General features: G+C 47.5%; 1 protein-coding gene across 1 annotated transcript in view; it reads left to right on the top strand.

Annotated features, from left to right (window-relative positions):
- Positions 1-27,045, top strand: part of OTOF (otoferlin) — a gene marked incomplete at its 3' end in the record, with an annotated part of 53,864 nt that overhangs the window by 11,945 nt on the left and 14,874 nt on the right. The window contains exons 4-17 of the mRNA XM_083858244.1: positions 978-1,130; positions 1,555-1,744; positions 3,804-3,928; positions 6,207-6,341; positions 7,575-7,736; positions 10,297-10,416; positions 12,748-12,909; positions 14,351-14,513; positions 16,141-16,271; positions 17,371-17,400; positions 19,025-19,177; positions 20,529-20,595; positions 23,080-23,210; positions 25,324-25,458. Of these exons, the coding sequence (XP_083714370.1) occupies positions 978-1,130; positions 1,555-1,744; positions 3,804-3,928; positions 6,207-6,341; positions 7,575-7,736; positions 10,297-10,416; positions 12,748-12,909; positions 14,351-14,513; positions 16,141-16,271; positions 17,371-17,400; positions 19,025-19,177; positions 20,529-20,595; positions 23,080-23,210; positions 25,324-25,458 (1,857 nt within the window). The remainder of the gene's footprint in view (positions 1-977; positions 1,131-1,554; positions 1,745-3,803; positions 3,929-6,206; positions 6,342-7,574; positions 7,737-10,296; positions 10,417-12,747; positions 12,910-14,350; positions 14,514-16,140; positions 16,272-17,370; positions 17,401-19,024; positions 19,178-20,528; positions 20,596-23,079; positions 23,211-25,323; positions 25,459-27,045) is intronic.

Raw genomic sequence — 27,045 nt, forward strand, 5'->3', positions numbered from 1 at the left:
CTCCTGGAGCCCCTTTAGGCTCTGGAATGATTCCATGACATTTTTCCAATTCAGGATTGGCTCAGAGGGGGTTCTTGCCCCTCCCTGGACCTGCAGCTCTCCCAGCTCCCACCTCCATCCCTGGTTACAGCCAGGCCTTCCCTGGCCCTGACCCAACCCAGACTTGAGGAGAGACGTGCCCTACCCAGACTGGGAACCTCTTCCCTAAAAAGGGATGAAGGAATGGCCACTGTCCTCCCCTCCCCACTGAAGGAGGAGTGAAGGAAAACCTTCAATCTTCTATGCCCAAATTTATATATTTTTAAACTTTAACCGACATAAATCCCAGTTTCTCTCCTGATGGGCTTAACTCTGAGCAGCTTTTTTTGAGCTCCACTTGAGTCTGAGCTCCACTTTTCTGGAGTGGGAATCTCAGAACAATTCCAGTGCCTCGCCAGAGTGGCAACGGCCACATCCATCTATGAAGCCAGGGATAAGAGAGGGTTGAACTGAAATAAATGTAGATCTGACCACTATGGTTAATCCTACGAAGTCCCTCTATTTCACCTAAAATGGCAGGTTATATAATTTCTAAATAGTTTACAAATGTACACACATGTCCATTGGCACACAGCAGAAAAAAGAATGTAAACACACATTGTTTGGTTTACCCTTAAGGTGGCTAACACCTGCATATTAACAATTCTATTCAATGGCCTTCAACACTCTATTATTTTTCCTAAACACCTTAATATCTAATTCTAGCTGCGCCACAGCTCACTGAGAATTTTTTTACTGTGTCACAGGCCTTAGGTTAGGCCTCAGTCAAGGTAGTTCAATATCTATATATAAATCGTATTTTCTTTCCCTAAGAAATTTAGCAACATCCATCCTCCACGGAATCTGTCGGATTTGCCTCCGTCAGGTCTCCAGCCCCACCTCAGTGCCTCAGTGGTGGGATCTGGGGCACTGACGGGGCTCTCCTGTGGCATTCCCAGCCCCAGCACACCATTCCCGACGTTTTCATCTGGATGATGAGCAACAACAAGCGCATCGCCTACGCCCGCGTCCCGTCCAAGGACATCCTGTACTCCATCGTGGACGAGGAGATGGGCAAGGACTGCGCCAAGGTGAAGACGGTTTTCCTCAAGGTGAGGATCCCTCTTGTCCCGGGGGGAGCTGCGGCCAATATGAGGGGATTTGGGAGATGAGGATGAGAGTTTTGTATCCGTTTTTTCCTGGGGTTTGAACAGTGGAAAAATGTGATCCATACTCTGCTGGTAGAGGTGGAGTTTTGCTCCTGGGGAGGGTGAAACACTGATCTTAACTAGTCCAGTAAACGGGAAATGTTTGGAAAGAGGGAGATGTTTGATCCAGCTGGAAATCCAGGGAATTTCTGGCGTAGGAAAAGGAAACCAGGGTGGGAAGAGGACGATGCGTGAGCCAGAGCAGCGTCGTGATCCTAAAAGATCTTTGGGTTTAAGGAACAGCAGCAAAACGCCCCAAAGAGGTTGGGTTTTCCAAGAGGGGCCTGTCCACATTCCCAATGTGAACTCTTCCATTCCCTGTGCTCAGCTCCCCGGGAAGAGGGGCTTTGGCCCTGCTGGCTGGACAGTCCAGGCCAAGATGGAGATTTACCTGTGGCTGGGCCTCAACAAGCAGCGCAAGGATTTCCTGAGCGGCCTCCCCTGCGGCTTCGAGGAGAAGAAAGTGCCCCGAGGTCAAAACCTGCCCTCCTTCCCACCCATCAGCCTCCTCTACACCAGTAAGGATTTGCCATTAATGCCTCGGGAAGGCTGAGCTGGAACAGACTGGGCAGAGCTGGAGGATAAAGTAGATGTTTATTAAAAGGCTTTTAGGGTACACCTTTGGGTAGGACAAGAGACTGGCCAGGACTACACCCAAGGTGGACCCAAAATGGTCACAAAATGGACCCAAAATAGACACAAAATGATCATAAAATAGACACAAAATGGTCACAAAATGGACCCAAAATGGACCCAAAATGGACACAAAATGATCACAAAACAGACCCAAATTGGACACAAAATGGTCACAAAATGGTCTCAAAATGGACCCAAAATAGACACAAAATGGTCACAAAATAGACCCAAATTGGACACAAAATAGACACAAAATGGTCACAAAATGGTCGCAAAATAGACACAAAATGGACCCAAAATAGACACAAAATGGTCACAATTGGACACAAAATAGACACAAAATGGTGACAAAATAGACCCAAAATGGACCCAAAATAGACACAAAATGGTCACAATTGGACACAAAATGGACCCAAAATAGACACAAAATGGTCACAATTGGAAACAAAATAGACACAAAATCGTCACAAAATAGACCCAAATTGGACACAAAATGGACACAAAATGGTCACAAAATGGACCCAAAATGGACACAAAATGGACCCAAAATGGACCCAAAATAGACACAAAATGGTCACAAAATGGACCCAAAATAGACACAAAATGGTCACAATTGGACACAAAATAGACACAAAATAGTCACAAAATAGACCCAAATTGGACACAAAATAGACACAAAGTGGACACAAAATGGACCCAAAATGGACCCTAAATGGACACAAAATGGACCCAAAATAGACCCCAAATGGTCACAAAATAGACCCAAAATAGACAAAAAATAGTCACAATTGGACAAAAAATAGTCACAATTGGACACAAAATAGACACAAAATGGACACAAAATAGACCCAAAATGGACCCCAAATGGTCACAAAATGATCACAAAATAGACCCAAAATAGACAAAAAATGGACACAAAATAGACCCAAAATGGACCCCAAATGGTCACAAAATGATCACAAAATAGACCCAAAATAGACAAAAAATGGACACAAAATGGGCCCAAAATAGACACAAAATGGTCACAAAATAGACCCAAATGGACCCTAAATAGACACAAAATGGACCCAAAATGATCACAAAATAGACCCAAAATGGACCCTAAATGGACACAAAATGGACCCAAAATAGACACAAAATGGTCACAAAATGGATGACTGGTCACAAGGTCTCACACTTTTATAAGTTTTGGTCCATTTGCATATTGGGGTTTAATTGCCCAATTACAGCTTCAGATTATGAAGTCCCATCCTCGTTTTCTCCCTTCAGTCCCCCACCCTTGTTTGTGCTTTTGGGCCTAAAAACTTGTAGCTGTTGTCCTTGGTGTGCAGCAGAAAAAGGATTTGTTTTGTGTCCCTGCTGTGTGCAGAGCTGAGTGACACTGACTGTGAGCTCAGAGCTGCGCCCCTGGGCAGCACAGAATCTGAAATACATGAAAGCTAAAAGTGAATTAAGATTCACCAACTTCAACCATGGGGCTGATTTTGGAATTCTCATGTTGGATTCCCAGCCCAAAGTGTTCCTGGGGAGAACCATGGGGCTAATTTTGGAATTCTCATGTTGGATTCCCAACCCCAAGGCATCATTTAAGGCATCATTTCCCCACTTAAGGCATCACCATGGGATGGGGCATGGAGAGGGTGGGAGGGAGCCTGGCTGGACACCCCCTTCCCCAAGGAATTCCAGGAGCTAAGGGGGAAATGGTTCCAATTGTCCCAGGAGAGGTGGGAAGTGGGAATTGTGTCCCCTCATCCCAATCTTATTGGGATTTTATCATTATGAACACAACAAAGATACCAAGGAAATCTGAATCCATTTGGGATTCATGTTTTGGGTTGAGATGATTCACCCACGAGCAAAACCAGATTCTTGGGACGTCCCTTGGGATGGGCTCCCAGAGGTCATCCCACACCATCCCATCCCATTCCCTCTCTCTCCCAGAGAAGCAGGTGTTCCAGCTGCGAGCCCACATGTACCAGGCCAGGAGTTTGTTCGCAGCCGACAGCAGCGGCCTCTCGGATCCCTTCGCACGGGTCTTCTTCATCTCCCAGAGCCAGTGCACTGAGGTGAGAATTCCTGGGATGTGAGAATTCCTGGGATGTGGGGATGGGTGAGGGATGGCTGACTCCACAGGGAACATTCCTGGGATATGGGATGGCTGACTCCACAGTGAACATTCCTGGGATGTGGGAATGTGGGAATGGCTGACTGCACAGTGAACATTCCTGGGATGTGGGAATGGCTGACTCCACAGTGAACATTCCTGGGATGTGGGGATGACTGACTCCACAGTGAACATTCCTGGGATGTGGGGATGGCTGACTCCACAGTGAACATCCCTGGGATGGAGGGATGGCTGACTCCACGGTGAATATTCCTGGGATGTGGGAATGGCTGACTCCACAGTGAACATTCCTGGGATGTGGGGATGGCTGACTCCACAGTGAACATTCCCGGGATGTGGGAATGGCTGACTCCACAGTGAACATTCCTGGGATGTGGGAATGGCTGACTCCACAGTGAACATTCCTGGGATGTGGGGATGGCTGACTCCACAGTGAACATTCCTGGGATGTGGGGATGACTGACTCCACAGTGAACATTCCTGGGATGTGGGGATGGCTGACTGCACAGTGAACATTCCTGGGATGTGGGGATGGCTGACTCCACAGTGAACATTCCTGGGATGTGGGGATGGAGGGATGGCTGACTCCACAGTGAACATTCCTGGGATGGAGGGATGGCTGACTGCACAGTGAACATTCCTGGGATGTGGGAATGGCTGACTCCACAGGGAACATTCCTGGGATGTGGGAATGGCTGACTCCACAGTGAACATTCCTGGGATGTGGGAATGGCTGACTCCACAGTGAACATTCCTGGGATGTGGGGATGGAGGGATGGCTGACTCCACAGTAAACATTCCTGGGATGTGGGAATGGCTGACTCCACAGGGAACATTAGTGGGATGTGGGAATGGCTGACTCCACAGTGAACATTCCTGGGATGTGGGAATGGAGGAATGGCTGACTCCACAGTGAACATTCCTGGGATGGAGGGATGGCTGACTCCACAGGGAACATTCCTGGGATGTGGGAATGTGGGAATGGCTGACTCCACAGTGAACATTCCTGGGATGTGGGAATGGCTGAGTCCACAGTGAACATTCCTGGGATGTGGGAATGGCTGACTGCACAGTGAACATTCCTGGGATGTGGGAATGGCTGACTCCACAGTAAACATTCCTGGGATGGAGGGATGGATGAGTCCGCAATGAACATTCCTGGGATGTGGAAATGGCTGACTCTGCAGGTTCCATGCTGCTTCCATGGCACAGATTCCATGAACAAGGATTAGGCTGATCCTGGTCTCTTGGGGTGGCAGAGCAGCTCTGAAATCAGGCATTGGCTGTTTTTAGGAGATCTCTTCCCAGGAGCTCATTCCCAATTTGACCCACATCCTGATGGCTGTGATTCCCTATGATTCCCCATGATTCCTTGTGATTCCCTGTGATTCCTGGTGATTCCTCTTGATTCCTCTTGATTCCCCGTGATTCCCTGTGATTCTCCTTGATTCCCCTTGATTTCCTGTAATTCCCAGCCAGTTTAGGCAGAACTGGGTCACATTAAAGCCATTTTTCAGTCCACCCTTCCCAGTCCAAGGGTTGCCAAGCTTTAGGGAGCCTGGATTTTGGGAATAATCCAACTCTGCTCATCTGCATTCCTGTGATTCCCTGTGATTCCCCTCGATTCCCCATGATTCCTTGTGATTCCCCTTGATTCTCTGTGATTCCTGTGATTCCTTGTGATTCCCTGTCATTCCCTGCCAGTTTAGGCAGAACTGGGTCATGCTAAAGCCATTTTTCAGTCTTCCCTTCCCAGTCCAAAGGTTGCCAAGCTTTAGGGAGCCTGGATTTTGGGAATAATCCAGCTCTGCTCATCTGCATTCCTGTGATTCCCCGTGATTCTCCTTGATTCCCTGTGATTCCCTGTGATTCCCTCTGATTCCCTCTGATTTCCCTTGATTCCCTGTGATTCCCCTTGATTCCCCATGATTCCCTATGATTCCCCTCAATTCCCTGTGATTCCCTGTGGTTCCCTGCCAGTTTAGGCAGAACTGAGTCACATTAAAGCCATTTTTCAGTATTCCCTTCCCAGTCCAAGGGTTGCCAAGGTTTAGGGAGCCTGGATTTTGGGAATAATCCAACTCTGTTCATCTGCTATTGGATTGTTTTCCTCAGAAGAATCCCTGGGAGATTCCCAGTGCCTCCCTAGTCCCAAAACCACACAGCAGCCCTACCTGCCACCCTTTCCCAGAATCCTGGAATCTCTCCCATTTTTCCAGGTTCTCAACGAGACCCTTTGCCCGACCTGGGACCAGCTCCTGGTGTTTGACAACGTGGAGTTGTACGGGGAAGCTCACGAGATGCGGGACGACCCCCCCATCATCGTCATCGAGATCTACGACCAGGACACCGTGGTAGGAAAATCCCACGGAATTCCATGTGGTTTGGATGCCGGGATCTCTCCAGATTTGGAGGCAGAGGGTTTGGGGAGCTTTTTTTCCTCACCCTCCACATATCCCATAGAGCCTCTGCTGTTCATAAATCCCAGATGTGACTTGGTGTATCTTATTTTTGGAGAGGGAAGAAAGAGGCTGTAGCCAAGGAGCTTTTCCATTTGGAAAACTGGGTGTCCTCCTGGCTGTCCCAACCTTCAGCTGTCCCAATCCTCCTTCAAGGAGTCATCAGTGAAAGTTTTCCCTGAGGTTTGGCATCCCAAGACCAGAGCGCTGATCCCATTCCTGTTATGACCATGATGGGGAGAATTGCAGGGCTAATTTTGGAATTCTGATTTGGATTCCAAACCCCAAGTGCTCCTGAGGAGAATCATGGGACTAATTTTGGAATTCCCATGTTGGATTCCCAAACCCAAATGCTCCTGGGGAGAAACATGGGACTAATTTAGAAATTCCTGTGTTAGATTCCTACCCCAAGTGCTCCTGGGGAGAACCATGGGGCTAATTTTGGGATTCCTCTGTTGGATCCCAAACCCCAAGTGCTTCTGGGGAGAACATGGGGCTAATTTTGGAATTCCCATGTTGGATCCCCAACCCAAATGCTCATGGGGAGAACCATGGGGCTAATTTAGGAATTCTTGTCTTGGATCCCAAACCCCAGGTACTCTAGGTCAGAACCATGGGGCTAATTTTGGGATTCCCATGTTGGATCCCCAACCTCAAGTGCTCCTGGGGAGAACCACGGATCTAATTTGGGAATTCCTGTGTTAGATTCCCAACCCCAAGTACTACTGGGGCTAATCTTGGAATTCCCACGTTGGATTCCCAGCCCCAAATGCTCCAGGGCAGAATCATGGGGCTAATTAAAAATTCCTGTGTTAGATTCCAACCTCAAGTACTACTGGGGATAATCTTGGAATTCCCATGTTGGATTCCCAACCCCGAGTGCTCCTGGGCAGAACCATGGGTTAACCTTGGAATTCCCATGTTGTATTCCCAAACCCAAATGCTCATAGGGAGAACCATGGGGCTAATTTAGGAATTCCCGTGTTAGATTCCCAACCCCAAGTACTACTGGGGCTAATCTTGGAATTCCCGTGTTGGATCCCAAACCCCAAATGCTCCTGGGGAGAACCATGTGTTAACCTTGGAATTCCCATGTTGGATTTCCAACCCCAAGTGCTCTTTCCGTAGGGAAAAGCCGACTTCATGGGCCGGACGTTCGCCAAGCCCGTGGTGAAGATGTCAGACGAGCAGTACTGCCCTCCACGTTTCCCACCACAGCTGGAATATTACCAGATCTACCGCGGCAACGCCACGGCCGGGGACCTGCTGGCCGCCTTCGAGCTGCTCCAGGTGCCAGCTGGACAAAGGGATGGGATGGAGGGTTGGAAGGGAGAAGGGATTAATTTATGGAGGATTGGGAATAACTGCCCCTTCCACCTGGTCATTGGTCTGCTGGACCCTTGTGGTTTTCTCTTGGATGGATCAACCACTTGTTGTTCGTCAAAGACACCTGGAAGAGTCCAAGGCCGTGTTGGATGGGGGGTTTGGAGCAGCCTGGAAAGGTGGAAAGTGTCCTTGCTCATGGCAATGGTCTTTAAAGTCCCTCCTTGTGACAGTTCTGGCTTCTTTTTCTGCCAGGGTTGGGATTAATTGCACGAGAGATAAAGTTTGCTTTTGGACTTGGGTGTTTATTAATTCTTATCTATATTACAGTCTCACAAGCTGTGAGATCTGCAGTACCTCTAGTTAACAAGGTGCAAAATGGAGCACCTCTCTATCTCTACAGGGTCTTTTCAAGGGCAATCCATCCAATTGTGAAATGCCACCTAAATTATTTTTACTTTAAACCAAATAACTAACCACTTGAAGTCCGCTTTATTAACCGATTACAGAATACCACCCAAATTCATGAAGGAGAAGGAAAAAGAAGGTGAAAAAAGAACAACTAGCCTCCACCCTAAAGTCTCCATCTTGCCCCATATATATTAAAATCTTATATATATTAAAATTTTATATATAAAAATATATAAAATCTTATATATATTAAAATCATATATATTAAAAATCTTAAACTCTAATTTTTCACCCCGTGATATCGCGCAGTTCTATTCAAGCTACACACCCACAACAGAAAGCCTGAAATTCTCAGTTTCCAGAATTCCAACACCTCCCAGCCCAAACCATTCCACGATTCATAGTCTGGGGCAACACCAGAGTTAAATTCTTCCACTTTTGTGCCTCATATTCCATCTGCTGAAATGATTTTCCCACCTCCTTTTTCTGCCAGGGCAGGTGCTCATCCAAGCCCTTTTTCTCCCAATTTTTCTTGGACTGGAGGAACGGCTCACATGGGATATTTGATATTTCCCGAGCCTTGGGCTGGAAACGGGACTTTAAACCTGATCCTGGGCTGAGCTCTGGGACCAGATCTCCATTTCCTCACTCCCAGCCCAGCAGGCGCAATTCCAGGATGGAACAGCCCTGGGATGGGCTGCCTCGGTGGGATGAGGAGTTTGGATTGCTCCGGGGACTGTTCTGTGTGGAATTCCCAGCACCTTCTGCTCCTGCGTTCTCCCCTCCCCAAAGCACCTGCCCCGGGCTCTCAGCGCTCTGAGACACCCCAGATCCAACAACTGGGACCAGTTCCAGCTGAGACACAGCCCAGATCCCTCTGGAATTTGTCCCTGCCCATGTCAGGGGTCAGAAATGATCTGATTTTTGGGGTCCCTTCCAACCCAAACCAATCCGCGGTTCCACAGTTCTGCGAGAAGCACCAAAAGCTGATGTTAGCGGAGGAAAGAACACACAATCACAAAATTGTGTGCGGTGCTTTATTTCAGAGCTCTGGAAGCCGGGGGGTCCTGGATGACCCAAATCTTGGCTTGTCTAACATGCTAAATGGTTACAATTTTATACATTTCTTGTTACATAAGGATTCGTGTTAATCATTAAAACCCCATTGTTCCATCGATTCCATCCCGAGGAGCAATGGCCTGCATGATTCTTGCTCAAGATTCTGGTTTGGAGAAAATAATCATATTTAATTACCAAACTAATATCACAATCGACAATTCCAGCATGCGTCATATTAATGATTATATCAGTACAGATCCTCCTGACCTAAATTTATTCTTTTAAGGGTCTACATATTCTACCAGTGTTCCCCCATTTCTCCCCCAACCACCTGAGCAAAGTTATACTTGATTTGGTTAAAACAAAAGCATGGAATAACATCCTGGTTACAGTGGAGCTGATACCCTGTTCTCAGGCTCTTGGTACTGCAGAAATCAATTTAACCCTATGCTATCACTGAGAGTGTCGTGGTTTGAAAAGCAAAACAAGTGAGAGGCTCCAAGTCAGAAATTTAATTTAATAAGAAGAAAGGTAAAAAGGTAAAAATAATATAAAATAAATGTAGTAAAACAAAGGACCACTGACAGAGTCAGAGCACACCCTGAGCAGGGTGGTGGGAGCAGTCCAGGTGAGGGGCTCTTCCTGAAGCAGTGATCCCACAGAAAGGTCTGGGAGCTCTGCTCCTCTGGGAATCCAGTGGCTCAGGGCTGCTTGTCCTGTCCCAAATCCCAGATTCTCTCCAGGTGGGAATGCTTGGCTCCTCCCCCTGGGCATTGGGAGCATCTCCCAATGGGATGAGGAGTCGTGCAGTGGCTCCTTGATGGCCCATTAAACAGAGAGAGCTCCTGGAGGGAGTTCCCTGTGAGTCCTGGGCAAGGCATTGATGGGCCATGAGCAGAAGACAACCCAAAGGCCGGGGGCTTGGGAACACTAGAGCACTGCCCCACTTGTTTTAACAGCTCATGAAGATGGTGATAGAATAAATACTTTGTGTACATCCTACACTACAACCCAGGACAAGAGGAGCAGATCCTAATCCATGATCCATCTCTTCCAGATCGGCCCCGGGGGTAAATCAGACCTGCCCCCAATCGACGGCCCCACGGACATGGACCGAGGCCCCATCCTGCCTGTGCCTCTGGGAATTCGGCCGGTGCTGAGCAGATACAGAGTGGAGGTAACCAGAGTCCGTGTGGGGAGCATTGCCTGGGGCTGGAGAGCATCTCCAGGGGTGTTGGAAGGGCAGGAGGGAGATGGGAGTCAAGCATCTGTCTGTGGTGGATAGACTGGGAATGAAGCTGCAGCATCCCTAAAAAAAAAACCAAAGAATTGGATCATTCCTGGGCAGGACAGTGAGTGAGTGGCACTCAGGCTGAGATGCAGCTCAGGGAATTTTAGAGATGGACACGGAGCTGGATCATCTGCTCCCAAAGCAAACCCATAGCTCTGATGTTCTGTGCCCCACCAACCTCAGGCCTCTCATGGATCCATGGATATCTGAAGGGGGACTTTATATCCAAAATAGTGTGGGCACCAGGGTCCGTCCTGACAAAAGAGACCTGCAGGGGCTGGAGCTTGTCTAGGGCAGGGAATGGAGATGGGGAAGGGAATGGAGCTCCAGGAGAGTCTGAGGGAGATGGGAAACTCAGCCTGGGGCACTGCTGGGGCACCTCCAGTGCTGAGGACACCTCTGGGCCCCTCCTGACAGGAGAGACCTGCAGGGGCTGGAGCTTGTCCAGGGCAGGGAATGGAGCTGGGGAAGGGAATGGAGCCCCATGAGAGGCTGAGGGAGCTGGGAAAGGGGCTCAGCCTAGAGAAAAGGAGGCTCAGGGGGGACCTTGTGGCTCTGCACAACTCTCTGACAGGAGGGGACAGCCAGGGGGGGTCGGGCTCTGCTCGCAGGGAACAGGGACAGGACAAGGGGAAATGGCCTCAGGCTGGGCCAGGACAGGCTCAGGTTGGACAGCAGCAGGAATTTCTCCTTGAAAAGGTTGGTCAGGCCTTGGAACTGCCCAGGGAGGTTTGGAGGGTCCCTGGAGGTGTCCAAGGCAGGCCTGGATGTGACACTGAGTGCTCTGAGCTGGGGACAAGGTGGGAATCAGTCACAGGTTAGACTCGATGATCCTGGAAGGCTTTTCCACATGATTCCGTGGTTCTGTAATGTGTCCCATGAGGACCCCTGTCCCTTGGAGGTCCTGGTGGACATCCATGACCCAGGTAATGCCCACAGGGATGTTCAGGACACATCTCAGCCCTGGGTGAAGGTGTCTCTGCTCAGGTGAGGCACCACTCACCAGGGATCCAAAGGGATCTCCTGGTTTTCCAAACATTTGCATGGTGATAAATGAGTTGTGTTCCTCACAGTTTTAATACAGCCATGGGGAATGAGGAAGTGGGAAAAAAATAATCTCAGTTTTGGGAAATTTTGGATGGTGGCAGTGTTATCACAGGAAGGGACAGGGAAGATTCCTCAGGATTCCACTGGGACAAAGCCACAGCAGTGCTGGATCCAGAACCACCAGAGATGGACAGAGCTGCTCTGTGGATTCCTGTGGGAAATCAAGGCACAGAAAATTCTCAAAACCTTTTGTGTGCGAGCCCAAATATAGAAATGAACACAGGGTTTGATCCGAGACCTTAGAAAAGGCTTCCAAATTTAGAGACCAGAAGCCAGAATGTGGATTTATGGTTTAAGTAGAAACCTGTCAAGCAAGGCAGTGGAAATTTCTGGAGTTCAAAGGTTAGATAACAGAAGTAGTTACAAAATTAACTACGAAAGTTTTGAAGTGCAGTATCGTAAGTTTGTCATTATGTGATTGGTTAGGAAGGTCCGCGCTGCAGCAAAAATGTATAAAACAAAATAACTAGTAATTAGTTTAAAGGCAAAAGCAATAATAAATATTTATTTATTAAATAAATAAAAAATTAAATAAAAAATAATGACCAATTAAGTAAATAAAGAATTAATAATAAATAAATAGTAAATAAATAATTAATGATAAATAAATAGTAACTAAATAAATAATAAAGAGTAAATAAATAATTAATGATAAATAAATAGTAAATAAATAATTAATAATAAATAAATAGTAAATAAATGAATAAAAGATAAATATATAAATAAATCTTTATCTAATAAATCTTTAAAAGGCTTTGTAATTAAAGATCCTGTGACCACTGATTACTGACCTCTGACAAATGCTATCAAGACGTTCCCACCCTTCAGTGAGACTGCAGAAAATAACAGCAATAAATCACGCTTTAACACGAATCTCATTGTTCCCTTCTCTCTCAATAATCCTGATAGATTCCCAGGGCAGAAAAAAAGGCCAGGAAGGGAGAAAGGCAGAAAAATGGGTGTTGAGGGCAGCAGGCTGGAGACCTTGGGTGTCAGGAGGAGACACCTCAGGGATCCAGCACTGCCCTGAGATGACACCAGCAGTGGGATCCCTCTCCATGGATTGTCCCTTTTACATTCACATGCTCCTTCCTCCTCCTCCTGCCCTAGATCTTGTTCTGGGGGCTCAGGGACCTGAAGAGAGTGAACCTGGCCCAGGTGGACCGGCCCCGCGTGGACATCGAGTGTGCCGGGAAGGGCGTCCAGTCTGCCCTGATCCAGAACTACAAGAAAAACCCCAACTTCAGCACTTTGGTCAAGTGGTTCGAGGTGGTGAGTGCAGCCCTTCCCTCTGATCCCTCAGATGGAACCCGGAGTTTCAGGAGCCCACCACGGCTCTGAGCCCTTTGCTCCAGTTTTCCCAAAGCAATGGAGCGCATGGACACCATTCCTTTACCTGCGGGGTCCCAAGACACATTTAGCTGGAATAGCTCTGGAGTTCTTCCTCCAGCATGATCCCACTTCTGGTCCCTACTGCCCTTCTCAGCATGATCCCATTCCTAATCCCTACCAATTTTCCCAGAACAATCCCATTTCTAATCCCTACTGCCCATCCCAGTGCAATCCCACTCCTAATCCTACTGGTCTTCCCAGCATGATCCCATTCCTAATCCATACTAATTTTCCCAGTACAATCCCATTCCTAATCCCTACTTCCCAGCATAGTCCCATTCCGAATCCTTACTGCCCTTTCCAGCATGATCCCATTCTAATCCCTACCAATTTTCCCTGTACAATCCCATTTCTAATTCCTAATGCCCTTCTCAGCATGATCCCACTCCTAATCCTCCTGCTCTTCCCAGCACGATCCCATTCCTAACCCGTCCTGCCCCTTTCCCAACCTCCCCAAACCAGATGTTCCCAGTCCTGGATATCCATCCCCTCCTCACCTTCCCAGGACCTCCCTGAGAACGAGCTGCTGCACCCTCCACTGAACATCCACTGAACATCCCATTCCTAACCTGTACTGCCCTTCCCAACATGATCCCATTCCTAACCCCCTCCTGCCCCTTTCCCAACCTCCCCAAACCAGACGTTCCTGGATATCCATCCCCTCCTGTTCTTCCCAGGACCTCTCTGAGAACGAGCTGCTGCACCCTCCTCTGAACATCCCATTCCTAACCCGTACTGCCCTTCCCAACATGATCCCATTCCTAACCCCCTCCTGCCCCTTTCCCAACCTCCCCAAACCAGACATTCCTGGATATCCATCCCCTCCTCTCTTTCCCAGGACCTCCCAGAGAACGAGCTGCTGCACCCTCCTCTGAACATCCCATTCCTAACCCGTACTGCCCTTCCCAACATGATCCCATTCCTAACCCCCTCCTGCCCCTTTCCCAACCTCCCCAAACCAGATATTCCTGGATATCCATCCCTTCCTGTTCTTCCCAGGACCTCCCTGAGAACGAGCTGCTGCACCCTCCTCTGAACATCCCATTACTAACCTGTACTGCCCTTCCCAACACAATCCCATTCCTAAACCCCTTTCCCAATCTCCCCAAACGAGACGTTCCTGGATATCCATCCCTTCCTGTTCTTCCCAGGACCTCCCTGAGAACGAGCTGCTGCACCCTCCTCTGAGCATCCGCTGAACATCCCATTCCTAACCCGTTCTGCCCTTCTCAACACGATCCCATTCCTAACCCCCTTTCCAAACCTCCCCAAACCAGATGCTCCCAGTCCTGGATATCCATCCCCTCCCGTTTCTTCCCAGGACCTCCCTGAGAACGAGCTGCTGCACCCTCCTCTGAACATCCGCGTGGTGGATTGCCGCGCCTTCGGCCGCTACACCCTGGTGGGCTCCCACACCGTCAGCTCCCTCCGAAAATTCATCTACCGCCCGCCCGACAGGAAAGTCCAGCACTGGAACATGGCAGGTACCAGGACTGGAACCTGGGGATCCACTCTGGGATATCCATGGGGAGGAGCGGTGTTTGTGTTTTTTATCTTTGTTTTGGTAAGGTCGGGGTTAAATGCGCGAGATGGCGTTTCTTGTTTGGATTCGGATGTTTATTAGTTTTTATCTATGTTACAGTCTCACAGACTGTGAGCTCTAGAGCAATTCAAGCTAACAAACTAAAAATGAAACCCCCCTATCCCTCTCTCTCCAAGGTCTTTTAATGATAAACTGTCCAACTAAGAAATTACCCCTAAATAATTTTTATTTTTAACCCCATTATTTTTATTTTTAACCCAAAAGGCCTCTTTCTCCAAGGCCTTTTAATGATAAACTGTCCAACTAAGAAATGACCCCTAAATTATTTTTATTTTTAACCCAATTATTTTTTATTTTTTTAACCCAAAAGGCCTCTTTCTCCAAGGCCTTTTAATGATAAACTGTCCAATTAAGAAATGACCCCTAAATTATTTTTATTTTTAACCCAATAACCAACCACCCGTGGCCCACAATGAGGATTTTTCTACCCAATTACAAAACACCACCCAGACCCATGAAGAAGAAGGTGAAAAAGAAGGACTAACCTCTGCCCTAAAACCTCCATCTTGCTTTATATATATATTATTATATTCTAAACTCTTAAACTCTAATTTTTCCACCCTGTGATATCACACACTTCTACCCAAACTCCACACCCACAATCCCAGTGCTGCCACTCAATTTTGGAATCATTTTCCACCACCTCAGGTGAAATGCAGAGTTTGCTTGGGGGTCAGTGCCTGTGAGCACAGAAAGTCTGGAATTCTCAGTGTCCAAAGTTCCAACAAAGAGAGAGGCAGGATGGGCTGTGAGGACCATGAGATAGTTGGCTAACCCACAAAACTTCTGGTTTGGGTCCAGTCTTATCCAGAATTCTGAGAGAAACCCCAACTCCAGCACTTTGGTGGTTCCTGCAGGATCTCACCTGAATTCTGAGTTTCTGGCCTGAATCCTGCATGATCTCACCCGAGCTCAGTTTCTGGCCTGAATCCTGTAGTATCTCACTTGAAATCTTAGTTCCTAACCTGAATTCTGTAGGATCTCACTTGAATTCTCAGTTTCTGGCCTGAATCCTGCAGGATCTCATCTAAATTCTCAGTTTCTGGTTTGAATCCTACAGGATCTTACCTGAACTCTTAGTTTCTGGCCTGAATCCTGCAGGATCTCACCTGAATTCTCAGTTCCTAACCTGAATCCTGCAGGATCTCACCTGAATTCTCAGTTTCTGGTCTGAATCCTGTAGGATCTCATCTAAATTCTCAGTTCCTACCCTGAATCCTGTAGGATCTCACCTGAATTCTCAGTCTCTGGCCTGAATCCTGCAGGATCTCACTTGAAATCTTAGTTCCTAACCTGAATTCTGTAGGATCTCACTTGAATTCTCAGTTTCTGGCCTGAATCCTGCAGGATCTCATCTAAATTCTCAGTTTCTGGTTTGAATCCTACAGGATCTCACCTGAATTCTCAGTTTCTGACCTGAATCCTGCCGGATCTCACCTGAACCTGTCTGCCTCTCCTCTCCACTGTCCCTCTCCCTTGTCCTTTCCCCTTTTCTGTCCTCTGTCCAGCCAAACACCTCAACGGGTACCTGGCCATGACCAGCAGGGCCCCCCGCTCTCGCCCCACAGGGGAGATCGTGGTCAACATGGAACCCGAGGTTCCCATCAAGAAGATGGAGACCATGGTGAAGCTGGAAGCCGTGAGTATCCGTGTGGCAGCACCTCTTTCCTCATGGAATTGCTGATTTTTGGGGGGATTTCAGCCTGAACTGGGTAGGCTGAGTCCCAGGGACATCAGGTTGTGTCACTATGAGTGTTCCATTTTTTGTGCCCAGAATGGGAATTTCAACTCCTTCTCTCACCTTTCTGCTCCAGAGCTTCTTCCACAAAAATAAATTGCTGCCAAGGGCTGGAGCTCCTCTGCTCTGGAGCCAGGCTGGGAGAGCTGGGGGTGCTCACCTGGACAGGACAAGGATCCAGGGAGAGCTCAGAGCTCCTTGCAGGGCCTAAAGGGGCTCCAGGAGAGCTGGGGGTGCTCACCTGGACAGGACAAGGATCCAGGGAGAGCTCAGAGCTCCTTGCAGGGCCTAAAGGGGCTCCAGGAGAGCTGGGGGTGCTCACCTGGACAGGAGAAGCTCCAGTGAGAGCTCAGAGCCCCTTGCAGGGCCTAAAGGGGCTCCAGGAGAGCTGGGGGTGCTCACCTGGACAGGAGAAAGATCCAGGGAGAGCTCAGAGCTCCTTGCAGGGCCTAAAGGGGCTCCAGGAGAGCTGGGGGTGCTCACCTGGACAGGAGAAAGATCCAGGGAGAGCTCAGAGCTCCTTGCAGGGCCTAAAGGGGCTCCAGGAGAGCTGGGGGTGCTCACCTGGACAGGAGAAGCTCCAGGAAGAGCTCAGAGCTCCTTGCAGGGCCTGAAGGGGCTCCAGGAGAGCTGGAGAGGGACTGGGGACAAGGGGTGGAGGGACAGGACACAGGGAATGGCTTCCCACTGCCAGAGGGCAGGGCTGGATGGGGTTTTGGGAAGGAATTCCTGGCTGGGAGGGTGGGAAAGGACTGGGCTGGAATTCCCAGATTTGCTGTGGCTGCCCCTGGATCCCTGGAAATGCCCAAGGCCAAGCTGGACATTGGGGCTTGGAGCACTCTGGGACAGTGGGAGGTGTCCCTGCCCATGGCAAGGGGTGGGATGGGATGAGCTTTGAGGTCCTTTCCCACCCAATCCACCCCGGGAATGATGATTTGCACTCAGCCCAGGGTGTCTCCTTAACCTGCTCTCCCTGTTCCCTTTCCCTCCCGGGCGGCAGAATTCCGACGCGGTGGTGAAGGTGGACGTGGTGAGTGATGGATCTTCTCTGCACCTCTGCTCCCAAATCTCTTCTCCCTCTCCCAGCCCTTCCATTCCACTTCTAATGAACCAGGGACCCTCCCCAGCCCAAGCCAGGCAGGGATATCACTCCTCTGTCCCATGACAGACACAGCAGGGCTGTCCCCTCAGGGGATGTGGCCTCGTTCCTGCAGTTTGGGAAGGTCTTTTTGGGCCAGGATTTCTCATCTCAGCTGTTCCCAGGAGGAGCTGGGCAGGCAGTGCCCTGTGGGAGGGATGGGTGAGGTGTTCCCACCACAACCAGGTGGGAAAGGAAATTTCAGGAAAGGAAAGGAAATTTCAGGAAAGGAAAGGAAATTTCAGGAAAGGAAATTTCAGGAAAGGAAATTTCAGGAAAGGAAAGGAAAGGAAATTTCAGGAAATTTCAGGAAATTTCAGGAAAGGAAATTTCAGGAAAGGAAATTTCAGGAAAGGAAATTTCAGGAAAGGAAAGGAAATTTCAGGAAAGGAAATTTCAGGAAAGGAAATTTCAGGAAAGGAAATTTCAGGAAAGGAAAGGAAAGGAAATTTCAGGAAAGGAAATTTCAGGAAAGGAAATTTCAGGAAAGGAAATTTCAGGAAAGGAAATTTCAGGAAAGGAAAGGAAAGGAAAGGAAAGGAAAGGAAAGGAAAGGAAAGGAAAGGAAAGGAAAGGAAAGGAAAGGAAAGGAAAGGAAAGGAAAGGAAAGGAAAGGAAAGGAAAGGAAAGGAAAGGAAAGGAAAGGAAAGGAAAGGAAAGGAAAGGAAAGGAAAGGAAAGGAAAGGAAAGGAAAGGAAAGGAAAGGAAAGGAAAGGAAAGGAAAGGAAAGGAAAGGAAAGGAAAGGAAAGGAAAGGAAAGGAAAGGAAAGGAAAGGAAAGGAAAGGAAAGGAAAGGAAAGGAAAGGAACAGAGAGAGAGAGAAAGAGAGAGAAAGAGAGAGAAAGAGAGAAAGAGAGAAAGAGAGAAAGAGAGAAAGAAAGAGAGAAAGAAAGAGAGAAAGAAAGAGAGAAAGAAAGAAAGAAAGAAAGAAAGAAAGAAAGAAAGAAAGAAAGAAAGAAAGAAAGAAAGAAAGAAAGAAAGAAAGAAAGAAAAAGAAAGAAAAGAAAAGAAAAGAAAAGAAAAGAAAGATTCTCTCGCTCCACCAAGTGGAGCCAGGGTGATTTGCTGGGGCACAGTTTGACTCGTGCCCTGGAAGATTCCAGAGATGTAGCCTGGGATGGGAAATCCTGGGAAATGCAAGGACAAATAGGATGATGGAAACCTGGAGGTGTTGTGGGACTGCCCCATTTCTAGAAGTCTCCAAGGCCAGGTTAGACGGGGCTTGGACCAACCTGGAACAGTGGAAGGTGGTCAGGATCAGAACTGGATGAGCTTTAGGATCCCTTCCCACCCAAACCATTCCGTGATTCTGGAATTGCCTCCACAGCCTTGGTCACCCTTGGCTGTTCTGTGCCTCAGTGTCTGTGGCTGTAAAAGGGAGAAAGTTCATCAGGGCCCTGAGCCTGGGGGATTCTCCCTCCTCAGGTGCTTCACCCCCCACCTTTGCACCTCCAGAAATTATTCCCTTTCACCTGATCCCTCCCCTTCCCTGCCTGTGCTCCCCTTGTCCCTTCAGACCGAGGAGGAGAAGGAGAAAAAGAAGAAGAAGAAGAAAGGAGGAGGAGGAGGAGGAGGAGGCGGTGGGGAGGAAGTGGAGGAGGAGGAGCCTGACGAGAGCATGTTGGACTGGTGGTCCAAGTACTTCGCCTCCATCGAGACGATGAAGGAGGTGGGTGAGGAGCAGCAGTGAGGGGTATCCAGGGGGAGATTCTTCCCTTCCTGCGAGGTCTCCCCTAATTCCAGCTCCTTCCAAAGCCTCGGGGCTGTGCTTCATCCCATGACCGTTATGGAAATCCCCAAAATTGGTCAGGGTGGAAAAGCCCTCAGAGCCCATCGAGCCCAACCATTCCCTGTCACTGCCAAGGTCACCACTGACCGTGTCCCCAAGTGCCACATCCACATGGCTCCAAAATCCCTCCAGGGATGGGGAATCTGGGGAATCCACCACTGCCCCGGGCAGCTTTTCCAGTGTCAGGGTCTGCAAACATCTGTGGGGTGGGGAACCTGATGGTTCGTTTTAAGAATCTCAGAGCACAAAAGACACAGCAGGGGACAACTCAAGTTACTTAAACAAAAAATGCACATTTATTTAGTGCCAACAAATGCCATAGTGGGGAGAGAAAATAGAGAATACTGAGAAAGAGAGAGAAAGAGGGGAAGGGGATTACAGCTACCAACGTGGAGGGACGAGTCCTCGAGGCCTAAATATGCCAATAGACCTGATCTTCTCCAGTGGGCTGATCACAAAAGTGAGTGGGGTCTGCAGAGTTTTTATAGGTTGGTCAAGGCGGGGAAATATATGTGGGGAAACCTGATGGTTCGTTTTAGAGATCTCAGAGCACAAAAGACACAGCGGGGGACAACTCAAGTTACTTAAACAAAAAATGCACTTTTATTTAGTGCCAACAAATGCGATAGTGAGGAGAGAAAATAGAGAATAGTGAGAAAGATAGAGAAAGAGGAGAAAGGAATTATAGCTGCCAATGTGGAGGGATGAGTCCTCGAGGTTCAGAGATGCCCATAGATGGGATCTTCTCCAGTGGGGTGATCACAAAAGTGAGTGGGGTCTCCAGAGGTTTTATAGGTTGGTCAAGGCGGGGACCAAAGTGAGGAGCACAGAGCCAAAGGGGACCAAAGCGAGGGGACAGAACCAAAGGGGACCAAAGCGAGGGGCACAGAGCCAAGGCATGAAACACCTCATGTCGAGGTTGGATGCTCATGAACAAACTGACTCTCCTGGTATGGACAGACCAGTTGGGACAAGCAGTCTCAGCTCAGTCCACCATAACCAGTCCCACTGTTCTTCCACTCCATTTTCATGGAAATGCAGACCAGTCCTCCAAGACTTTGCAAATGTCCCACCTCAGCCAGGCCAGGGGCTCCTTTCATAGTCTGGGGTCCCAATTCTCAATCATTGGAGACAGTCGTGAGGCAAATCACATCCTTGGACAGGCTCTGACATCCAGGAAAATGTTGTTTCCAATATAACTTTTAAGGAAGTGTCTTCTTTCCTCCCCCAGCAACTCCGGCAGCAGGAAGCAGCTGCGGCAGAAGCGGAGGAGAAGGAGGAGATGGAGATTGGAGAGGGTAAGGCTGGGAGTGACAGAGGGAACGTGGCAGGGAAAGATGGGGCCGGGATTCCTTTTGGTGCTTGGACGTCCCTTTGGGAATCTTCCGCAGCTTTCCGGCCAAACTGGACACTCCCAATGTGTTTTCCCAAAAAAAAAAGTCAATTTTTGTGGGTGTTTTTCCTTGCATGTTTGAACTCCTTGTCTGCTGTCCTAACCCAGGCAGTGAAGGCAAATACACAATTTAGGGCAAGTTCTCTCACTTAATTTATCAACTTATATGATTTTATATATTAAAACATTCTTTATACATATATATATTATATTATTTTTATATTTTATATTATTTTTATATTTTATATTATTTTTATATCTTATATTATTTTTTATATTATTTTTATATTTTTATATTATTTTTAATATATTAAAACATTATTTTTCACTTATTATCATTTTATTAAACAATGCCCTAAATGTGTTTTTCTCTGAAGGAAGTCGAGTCTGTAGGTCAGGCAGACTTCTGACCTTGCCAAAATTTTGGGGGAGACTAATTTTGTCCCCAAAATGATGCCAGCCAAGAGTCCTGGGACTGGTTAGCCAAGGATGGCTTTGTCCATCTGGCCATGCCACCAGCAGGGCTGGGAGGGTTATCCCTGAGGAATTCCACCTTTTTTCTCCATATGCTCCATGTCCCCATGACAGGGGGGTGTCGTCGTGCTCAGGTGATGCAAAATCTTCCAGCAGAGCCTGGTTTCTTTTGGAAGACTAATCTTTAGATCCCAGGAAAAAAAATGAGGTTTTGCTGAGCTTGGAGACAACACTGAGCACATTCCCCCTTGGGCTTGTACTGGTGTCCTCTGTGGTTTTATTTCTGTCTCTTTAGAATGATCCGTTTCCCTTGGCTCTCCCATTCCTTCCCCCTTTCCTCGTCCATGTGAAGTTTTTTCCACCTGTCTGCCCCCATCCCTGGATAGTGTCTGGCCCTCAGGAAAGCTGCCAGAGGCACCAAGGGACAAGGATTGCAGAGAGAGAGAGAAATTTCCTTTAAATCCACCTTTTCCAGCAGCCTCTTCCCGTGGGAAATGGGTTTGTAGGGAATTCCCAAAGCCTGGCAGAAGGCTCACACGGCCTCGTGCATCTGTGTGCAAAACTCTGAGATGAGAAATGCTGACTTAGAAATGCCATGGGATAGGACTGATGTTTTTGAGAGAGAAATGGAACTGGAAACAAGTTTCAAATTATGAATTTGAAAATAGACCGGATATTTTTTGAGAAATAGAACTATGAAAGATGTGTTGTAGTGGGATCCATGAGGGGTATTTAAAAAGATGATTTATTTAGAAGTATTAGCAAAATTGTGTGGCAAAAGCTGATAGGCAAAAAAAAAAAGCTTATAATTGTAATTAGGGAATAATTAGGGATTGTAATTAGGGAATAATTTGTCTGCTGATTGTGATGGCGCTAATTGCAACATCTGTACTGTCTCACCCCTCACATGAGACTGAAAATAGAATAAAACTTTTTAAAACCCCTCTCAGGAGCCCCATTTCTGGGTCAGGAAAAGGGTTTTTTTGACATTTTCCCAGCTCTCTGTGGCTGGTGGTTGCTCCAGATGAGACTCTGGTGACCTGTGGCTGCAGCTGGTCCTGGACAATCCGAGGGCAGCAGCGTCAAGCACTGTCCCCTCCCTATTCCCAGGCTGGGGTTCCACTCCCCAGGCTCCATAAAGCAGGAGAAATCTCAGGTGGGAGGAAGAAAAGGAGCTGCTGAGGGCAGGACCAGGTTTTCTCACCATTGCCAAAGTGCTCTGCCCACGTTTTGTCATCCTCCAAGTGATTCCTGCTCAGGCCAGCACTGGAATTCCCTGCACGGAGATCTCCGGGCTCCTGGAGACACTGGGGTTGTTTAGCCTGGAGAAAAGGAGACTCAGAGGTGACCTGATCCCTCTCTACAACTCCCTGAAGGGTGATTTTAAACAGTTGGGGGCTGGTCTCTTTCTCCAGGCAGCAACTGACAGAACGAGAGGACACAGCCTTGAGCTGCGTCAAGGGAAATACAGGTTGGATATCAGGAAGAAGTTTTTCACAGAAAAAGTGATTAAATACTGGAATAGTCTGCCTGGGGAGGTGGTGGAGTCACCATCCCTGGATGTGTTTAAAAGGAAACTGGATGTGGATGCCATGACCTACTTGAGGTGTTAGGGCTGGGTTGGACTTGATGATCTTGAAGGTCTCTTCCAACCTACACCTTCTGTGATTCTGTGATCCAGAGCCGAGGAAAGACAGGGCTGGGCTGGGATGGGACTTGCAGGCAGTAGCAGCTGGCAGCTTTCATGCTCCTCTTCTTTGAAGGACCTTGTCCAAGCCCTGCCACATCTCCCCCACCTCTCCTCCCCCTCATTTCCATCCCCTCCCTCCTTCCCTTCCTCCTTTCCATCTCCTCCCTTTCTCCCTCCTCCCCCTGGACTCAGAGCGATGCCAAATTGATGACTCTCCCATGAAAGGCTCCAAGGCTCAGGTGAAGAACAAGGACAAGGACAAGTCCAAGGCGCCCAAGGATGACAAGAAGAAGAAGCAGCAGCCTGTCCCTGAGGTCCCCGAGAAGAAGAACAAGCAGAAGATCGATGAACTCAAGGTACCGTGGAGGTGCTTCCATGGAAATACAAAATTGTAGGGATGATGTGCCTTGGGATATTTCTCCTAGAAATGGTGTCCTAATGTGGGCAGTGAAGGCAAATGCACAATTTAGTGTCTCTACAGGACACAAAAAGAACCGTCAGGGTGTCAGAGCAGAAAGAGGGAAGTTTATTTGGGATTTTGACTTACGTAGTTTTTGGAGTTTGATCGGGGATTGGAGGATGAGGTTGACCCCACTGGTCAAACTGGATGTCCATCAATTGTCCCTCTTCCAAATGAGGTTTGAGGATGAGGTGTGACCCCACTGGTCAAACTAGATGTCCATCAATTGTCTCTCTTCCAAATGAGGTTTGAGGATGAGGTTTGACCGCACTGGTCAAATTAGATGTCCATCAATTGTCTCTCTTCCAAAGAGGAATGCACAGTTTCCAAAATGTCACTCTCTGTTTACCTGAAAGTCCGTGAGAAATTCCAGTACAAAAATGTAAACATCAGAAGGCTGAAAAAAATCAGGGCGACAATTTAGGGCAAGTTCTCTCACCCGATCTATCAATTTATATGATTTTATTTATCATACATTATTTTTCACTTATTATCATTTTATAATATGAAGTCCTAAATGTGTTTTTCTCTGAAGGAAGTCAGGGTGATCTTGGGACAAAGTTTCCCAGCCTTTCTCCATAGCTGGAAGGACTCTGAGTGATGAAATCCTGTGTGGGGCCAGCACGTTATAAGCCCCATGAGGGATCATCACACTCTCAGGGTTAACCAGTGACCTCCCAGAAATGGCTTAAAAAATAATTACTGAGACATTTTGAAAGAGCAAAAGCTTTAATTAAAGAGGAAATAACAAAAGATACAAAGCAAAATAACAAAACGCCCTTGCACCTGCTGAGACACCTCAAAAAGCCCAGAGAGGCTTTGTGCTCATTCTTAAATACACAACAATCAAGAAGATTTTTTTTTTCTTTTGGCCCAAATAGAAACAGCTACAGGCCTTGAGGTACATTTCAAATATCCAACAGGCGCCTTTGTGCTGGCGCTGGGCCAATTACAATGAGAGAAGCCCAGAAATTCCTCGTTCTTCTCCCTTAAAAGTGCTGGGGTGTCACTGAAACTGTTTTCATAATAAGGAAACATTTACTCAGTTGTGGGGAGGTACCGCGACACCCAAGGTCACGAGAAAAGGGGTTGTCCTGGGATTGGTTCATCACTGGGGCAGTTTGGAGCTGTCCCAGCTCAAAGGGAGAGTTTTCCTGCCTGAATATGGCTGGCCCAGCCAGGATTTAGGACAGAGGTGGGCTCTGGTTCGATGATGCCAAGGATTTCTTAGGATTCGTGTGGCCTGTGGTTCTGGGGTTCAGATGGGGTTTGGACCCGGATCATTCACAGAGGGGGAACAAGGTCCCCACCCATTGTTCCAAGATTCCCTTTTCCCAACCCAGTTATGCTGGAGATACTTCTCCTGCCTAGAAAAATTAGCCCACTTTCACAGAATCCCAGGATCACTGAGGTTGGAAAAGCTCTCCCAGCCCATTGAGTCCAAGCTTGGGTTCAATGATCCCAAGGATTTTTTAGGATTCTTGGGGACTGTGGTTCTGTGGTTCAGATGGGGTTTAGACCCAGATCATGCACAGAGGGGGAAAAATTACCCCTCTCATTGTTCCATGATTCCCTTTTCCCAACCCAGTTATGCTGGAGATCCTTCTCCTGCCTAGAAAAAATAGGCAGTGGGAGTGGAGAATCCCACTTCACAGTTCACAGAATCCCAGGATCACTGAGGTTGGAAAAACCCTCCCAGCCCATTGAGTCCAAGCTGTGACTGATCCCCACCTTGTCCCCAGCCCAGAGCTCTCAGTGGCACATCCAGGAATTCCTTGGACACCTCCAGGGATGGGCACTCCAAACCTCCCTGGGCAGCCCCTGCCAAGGCCTGACCACCCTTTCCATGGAGAAATTATTCCCAGTATCCAACCTGACCCTGCCCTGCCACAACTCTCCTCTTGTTTTGTCCCTCCTTCCTTCTGAGCCGATCGAGTACTCACCTCATATTTTTCTCACCTTTGTTTTTATCCCAAATTCCCCTCCCTTTTAACTTCCTGTCATCTCAGGTCTTCAACAAAGAGCTGGAAGCAGAGTTTGACAACTTTGAGGATTGGCTGCACACCTTCAACCTGCTGCGGGGCAAGATCGGGGACAACGACGACAACGCCACGGAGGAAGAGAGGATAGTGGGGAGGTTCAAAGTGAGTGGTTAGGAATGCTGGATGGGGCTTTGGAGAGGGTGTGTCTTGATCTGAATAGACAGGTATCTGCCAAGGAAGATTGGAGCCTCCCTTGAAATGCAAGCCACCCCCTCATTCCTTTTTTCAAATTATTATAAATTTTATATATTTGCAATTAAAGGCAATATTTAATTTTAAATTAAATATTAATATTTAATATTTAATATTTAATATTTAATATTTAATATTAGATATTTAAGGCAATATTTAATTTTGATTAAATATTAAATTAAATATTTAATATTTAATGTAATCATTTAATAAATTTAATTAAATATTAAATATTAAATATTTAATATGTGCAATTAAAAGGCTGTCAGGCAAAGATTTTGGGGATAGGTATAGCAGTTCTTTACTAGGGATATTAAAAATACAATTTTTGTAGTCCAAAACAATAAGCAAACAAACAAACAAGGAATCCCAGGAAAAAACCAAACAAACCTCTGACAGAGTCATAAAAATACAACCTGACGCCCTGTTAATCAGGGTGTTGGAAACAGTCCAAAGTCAGCCCTCCTGGCGTGGCAGATGTGTCCTGTTGGAAGCAGAAATGATAATCCTGTGGAGCCAGGGGTCCCAAAGTGGGTCCTGTCTTTCTTTGGGAGTCCCGTGGGAAACACCAGAGTGCCTGGGGCACTTGTGGCTCCTTTTTATCTGGGTGGAAAATGGTTGCCCTTGTGCTTTCTAGCAGAGCATTTCACAATAAGATGATATAATGTGTCATGCCATTGGTGAGCTTTGATGGTGCATTAACAAAAAATATTCCCATGGGGATAGTGAAAGACTGAACAGAGATAAGAGATAATACCCCACCTGGTTTTTAACAGCTGGCTTGTTATCAGAGAAGGCAGTTACCCTCTCAATTCTGGAATTACAACAGATAAGAAAAATAAAACCTTTGGCCATCTCTTTGTTTTGGTCAAGTACACTTAAGTATCCAACACTTAGTCTCCTTGGTAACTCATGGGGGAAAAAAATCTTTAAAGTAAAAAAAGGAGCAAACCTAACCCCCAACAGGGTGTTTTGGGATGGGTTTGCTTTCCCTGGAAGCCCTGGGCAGAAGGATTCAGTCGGGCCATGCCTTCCCTTGCACCAGGGCCATTGGTGAGCTTTGATGGTGCGTTAACAAAAGATATTCCCATGGGGATAGTGAAAGACTGAACAGAGATAAGAGATAATACCCCACCTGGTTTTTAACAGCTGGCTTGTTATCAGAGAAGGCAGTTACCCTCTCAATTCTGGAATTACAACAGATAAGAAAAATAAAACCTTTGGCCATCTCTTCGTTTTGGTCAAGTACCATTAAGTATCCAACACTTAGTCTCCTTGGGGAAAAAATTCTTTAAAGTAAAAAAAGGAGCAAACCTAACCCCCAACAGGGTGTTTTGGGATGGGTTCGCTTCCCTGGAAGCCCTGGGCAGAAGGATTCAGTCGGGCCGTGCCTTCCCTTGCACCAGGGCCATTGGTGAGCTTTGATGGTGCGTTAACAAAAGATATTCCCATGGGGATAGTGAAAGACTGAACAGAGATAAGAGATAACACCCCACC

Source organism: Zosterops lateralis (genome assembly GCF_965231275.1).
Source record: "Zosterops lateralis genome assembly, chromosome: 3".
Lineage (NCBI taxonomy): Eukaryota > Metazoa > Chordata > Aves > Passeriformes > Zosteropidae > Zosterops > Zosterops lateralis.